Source organism: Guillardia theta (genome assembly GCF_000315625.1).
Source record: "Guillardia theta CCMP2712 unplaced genomic scaffold GUITHscaffold_22, whole genome shotgun sequence".
NCBI classification, from domain to species: domain Eukaryota; class Cryptophyceae; order Pyrenomonadales; family Geminigeraceae; genus Guillardia; species Guillardia theta.
In genome coordinates, this window is record NW_005434652.1 from 34457 (window position 1) to 39330 (window position 4874).

The following is a 4874-nucleotide window of genomic DNA, read 5'->3' on the forward strand; positions in this document are numbered from 1 at the left end:
CCTCGCCCTCGCCCTTGCCCTCGCCCTTGCCCTTGCCCTTGCCCTCGCCCTTGCCCTTGCCCTCGCCCTCGCCCTTGCCCTCGCACTCGCACTCGCACTCGCCCTCGCCCTCGCCCTCGCCCTCGCACTCGCCCTCGCCCTCGCCCTCGCCCTCGTCCCTTCTCGTCCCCGTCCCCGTCCATCTTCGCCCTCGCGGACTCTCCTCCTCCCTCCGAGGCTCCGTGGCAGGGCAGTGATCGGAGAGAGCTTCCCGGATCCGACTCACTTCAATCTGTACCGTGACTGCCAGTACCGTCCGGCGTTTCATCCACTGGCATCGAGTCATGGCATGATGCCATGACTCATGATGCGATCTCAGGCTAAGATCCGACTCGTAGCCCATGTATAGTACCGGGTGGCTGTCCGATCACTTTCCAATCACTCGAAGAGTACCGTCTTCGAGTCCCGGATCACACTGACAGGCTGAGTGATCGCAGTCGGACTAGGCTGAGCCTAGTCCGAGAATCAGTGAATGATTAAAGATTAACTACCGACTGGGCGTGGGCCCCGCGATGTCGGAGGCCTTGAGTTCCCGGTGGCCGCAACGGTTCCGAGCGGGCAGTGAAACGGCGTCGGTCGGTGGGACTCGGGGGAGGCCGTGTGGACACCATTATGATATCGGATGGATCATAATTCATAATCCTATAACACTATTGGAAGATTTGTCAAGGTGTGCTGCTAATTATATATAAAATTTACTATTATGTATATCAAGGTTCAATAACAAGAATCCTTCCCACAAACTCTACCCACCCTACCCCTGGGAGCTGGGGCTGCAGTCTGTGCTGTGCAGTCGTCACTGATACTCGAGCCAAGAGGGGGTGGGTAGTCTGAGAGAATCATTGGTGACCCCGTTTTGGGGAACATGTTGGGTCACGGGTAGGGGTAGTCGGTAGTAGGAGGTGGTGGAGGAGATACCCCCTAGGTTAGCTTTATATGACCCCCACCCGCATCGCCCTCCACCCCCTAGCTGGTCACATCCCCGATTCCAACTTTGTTTTTAAAATTCCTGACGAGCATGTACCCCCACCTTTCTGTCTTCAGTACCCACCACTCACAGGCAGAAATTGGAGCAACCCCACCCCAGATTGTGTTTAGACTACCCTAAAATTCTTCTGTGAGTACCCACCAATTAGATAGTTGCCTACCACAACCACCTTGTGTAAGCCAAACACACCCACCCACCTGACTACCCCTACCTCCTGCTAGGAGTGCCTATTCTTTTTTGCTGTCACTATCTTATCCACCTCCTGAACACCCACCCCACAACACGTAACAAGAGTACCCCCACCCCCCTCATACCCCACCCTTTCAAGCGGCACTATTCCCCCTTTTCTAGAAGCCCTTGCACTCGGCCCCAACCCGGGTACCCCCCTTCGATCAGCACATGTTCCCTCCCGTGCCCCCGCCACCCCCCCATCGCATACCCCCTATCTCCCTACAAGTGCATCAAAATTATACACACCCCTACCCCCTAATTTCATTCTCCTTTTTAATGTCTGGACCCACCTCATCCAGATCCGCTGAACAGCAGATGGGACCTCCTTCGCACCCTACGGCTCTCCCACCTTTTCTTGTAGTTCTGCTCTTTAACCCCAACCCCACCCCCACACCTCCACCTGCTTTGCTCCACCCCTCTCCACACTCACCCCGGACAAACGGACACCCCCATACCTACCCCGGTGAGCATTCGTCTATAACCCCTACTATAAAATTCCGACACCCTACCCATAAATCCAAAAAAGTACCCACCCCTTCTTTCCGAAACAGTCCCCCTTCGCAATGCTCACTGCGTCTGTGTCGAAAGAAGGTGGCGAATAGCACGATAGCTGGCTAAGCAGCGATGAGAATGGCTCGTATTGAGAGGAAAGAAGTGGACCTTACGAGAGGCTAGTTGCTGTTTGTGCCAACATACGTGCAAGAGGCTTTACGTAGCATGCTTGTTTGGATCCGGGATTGCAACCTGCTACGATGTTGGCATGATGAGCAAGAACTCTTGAGACTGTGCATATCTACTCGAGCATTCCATCCTCACAGAAATGATATTATCCTTGTATCCTCTCCCACCAAAACTTGTTCCAAGTGCTCGCATCAACCATGGCTCTGGTCGTGACTCGCGCCCACAGATGAGACCGTCGGTGGACACCAGGTCGCCCCTCCCAGAGCATTACAAGCTGAGGTATGTGATGACCGGATCAGGGATGATGAGACTCTGATCCATTCAATGCAGACGAAAACTCATCGAGAAAGAGGAATATGATCGGATCATTGGAAGGAAGCCAGGCTTTCTGGATTGGTTGAGCGTGAAGCAGCAGCAGTACAACATAACGAGGTTCGCGGGCTTCTCGATTCTCTTGAGGATCTGATCATGACCTCAGCGTTCTTTATGTCTTAGACTGGTGGGAAAAGATTCTCTTCAACATCTTCATGTTTAGGTGCTTCATTGATGTCCTGGTGCTCTCTGACAGCACTTTTTCGTCAAGTGTCTTGTTCGGAACAGTCTTTGCCATGTCCCTTTACAGCCAGAGCTCAGGCTTGCTGTTAGCGCTCAGCATCTTTCTGATGGGTAAGGCAACAACCATTGTCTCTCCTTCCATACGTGTCGTCCTGTAGAAATCGTCTGACATGAGGTGTTGTACAGGAGTTTTAATCTTGCTCCTCCTCTTGTGCCCTCTGCATCAATATTGAAGACACGTGAATGTTTCGAGCATGACTTGTGTGTACTGTAGTGTAGTGTTTTCATTTTCAAAACATTTCTCCTTGTTTCAGCTTTCTTCCAATGATGCCGTAAACCTGATGTTTGAATCGCTCATCCCCATCGCATGACAGTCGCTCCCCAGCTGAGACCAGCCCCAAAACCTGACAGTGCACGAAAGACTGTGAGCAAGACGAAGACAACAACAACATCTTGACAACCAGCACAGGCGATGACGTCTCCTTTCTTGACCTGCCCAACGTCAGAGACAGATGGGAGGGGAGTCAGATTTCCAACCTTGCCCGATGCTATGGCCTCCGCCAGAGCGAGGGGAATGGAGGCGGCGCTGGTGTTGCCGTACTCCTCCAAGTTATGCAAGACCTGCAAGCAGAGGTCTCAGAAGAGCAGCAACTTAGAAGGAGGAGGAGGAGGAAGGAGAGAGGGAGGAGGAGAAAATCGAGGATGACGAGGACAAAGAGGGCCTGACGAGGAGGTGGGAGAGAACGACAGGCGTGTTAGACTCTCACCTTCTCCATCGGGATTCCGAGCCTTTGAGCAACAACCTCCATTATGCGGATGTTCGCCTGATGCAGCAGCAGCCAGTCTACGTCCTCCGTCTTCATCCCAGCGTTCTCGAGCGCCTCCTCCAAGACCTTGGGCACCTGAAGGGAAGCATCGTTAGGTAGTGGCTTTCATATACAAGGGAGGCGGTGAGACGAGAGCTCCAAGGGGAACAGGACGAAGAGCAGCGGTAGAGGCTGGGATGACGATGATGATGATGATGAGGAGGAGGAGGAGGAGGAGGAGGAGGAGGAGGTGGAGGAGGAGGAGGTACTCACCTCACGGGTAGCGAACTTGTAGATCTCCTTGCCCACCATGCCAATGGAGGTGTAGGACCCTTGAGTGATAGTATGCTCCGGTCCAACCTGCTTGTTCTCCCGGCATACTTCAAGTGAAGGTTGCAGTACCTGACCCCAATCATCATCTCGCTGCGTCTTCCCTTGTCCTCATCTTCTGCTTCTCACTCCTCACTCTCTTCTCTCTTTCTCAAGACAAACCAAAGTCTCACGAGACCCTCCAATCTCTAGCCTCTACTTCAAAACACATCAAAACAGATTGTTCACGCTGCTTCTCTTGTTGCCCACATCCTTAAATAGCCTTCCTGTTTCCCTCCCCATCCCTCCCTTCCTGTTCCCCCTATTGCTCTCTTCTTACCCATTCCCATCGCTGTGCATCTCAAAGCCGAGGATTCCGCCCTCTTGCACTGACTCCGTCGCGGACAGCACCTGTTGGGGAGGGAGTTCAGCTCCTGCTGGGGACTGGGCCTGTGCAAGCTCACCATAGCTCCAGCTCCATCGCCGAAGAGGACGCACACGTTGCGATCCTCCCAGTCCACCCAACGCGAAAGAGCGTCGGCTCCGATCACCTGCCGCAAGCTCTCACGCGCCTCCTTCCTCCCGCGCTCCTCACCAGCGCCTTCTTGTGCCCTCCGTTGTTGAGGAACTGCGAGGCCGTGACCTGACAGCAGCTCAGCACAGCTGAGGGGAGGAGAGGAGGAGGCTGACAGTGGCAAAGAGGAAGCCGGAGCAGGCGGCGGTGAGGTCAAAGGCGAATGCGGAGGTGATGCCAATGGCTTGAGCGACAGCAGGGGCGTCCCCGAACATGTCGTCAGGCGAGCTTGTCGCCACGATCACCTGCTTCTTGTCAAACTTGCCCGACGCCTCCAGCTTAACTCCACCAGGTCAATCTCCTCAGGTTTCACACCAGCGTTGGCAATGGCGGCCTTTCCAGCTCTGCACAAGCATCATCACCAGTACCCGCCCAGAAGGCGCAAACTACCTGATCGCCAAGTCTCTGAGACCCTCGCCGCCCCCAAGCACGTGTCTCTTCTCAATACCGGTCCTAGTAGAAATCCACTCCTGCTCCCTCCGTTCAGCGACCCTCCAGAATTCTTCTGTCTCTCTTCCTCCCTCCCTCCCTCCCTCCTTCACTCCCCCGTCCAAGGCTGCTGCTCTCCTCCGCCTCCTCACATCAGTGGTCTCGACGATCTTCTCCATGTCCTTGTTGGTGATCACTGCTGCTGGTGCCGCGTGTCCGATACCAATGGGTCGAGCCTTGAGCTGTCCTCTTCCAACCTTAC

General features: G+C 54.4%; 2 protein-coding genes across 2 annotated transcripts in view; one reads left to right on the forward strand and one right to left on the reverse strand.

Moving 5' to 3' along the window:
- Nucleotides 1-2165: 2165 nt before the first annotated feature.
- Nucleotides 2166-2727, forward strand: GUITHDRAFT_105814 (hypothetical protein; the record flags this gene model as incomplete). Its single annotated transcript, XM_005835131.1, has 5 exons — nucleotides 2166-2218; nucleotides 2270-2371; nucleotides 2418-2474; nucleotides 2523-2605; nucleotides 2681-2727. The coding sequence occupies 5 exons, from the start codon at nucleotides 2166-2168 to the stop codon at nucleotides 2725-2727; spliced, it is 342 nt and encodes a 113-aa protein (XP_005835188.1).
- Nucleotides 2728-2848: 121 nt separating this feature from the next.
- Nucleotides 2849-4874, reverse strand: part of GUITHDRAFT_157512 (hypothetical protein) — a gene marked incomplete at both ends in the record, with an annotated part of 2761 nt that continues 735 nt past the window's right edge. Inside the window, 11 exons of the mRNA XM_005835132.1 lie at nucleotides 2849-2898; nucleotides 2956-2986; nucleotides 3032-3115; nucleotides 3262-3396; nucleotides 3574-3660; nucleotides 4074-4160; nucleotides 4205-4252; nucleotides 4300-4428; nucleotides 4473-4527; nucleotides 4574-4653; nucleotides 4765-4869. Of these exons, the coding sequence (XP_005835189.1) occupies nucleotides 2849-2898; nucleotides 2956-2986; nucleotides 3032-3115; nucleotides 3262-3396; nucleotides 3574-3660; nucleotides 4074-4160; nucleotides 4205-4252; nucleotides 4300-4428; nucleotides 4473-4527; nucleotides 4574-4653; nucleotides 4765-4869 (891 nt within the window). The remainder of the gene's footprint in view (nucleotides 2899-2955; nucleotides 2987-3031; nucleotides 3116-3261; nucleotides 3397-3573; nucleotides 3661-4073; nucleotides 4161-4204; nucleotides 4253-4299; nucleotides 4429-4472; nucleotides 4528-4573; nucleotides 4654-4764; nucleotides 4870-4874) is intronic.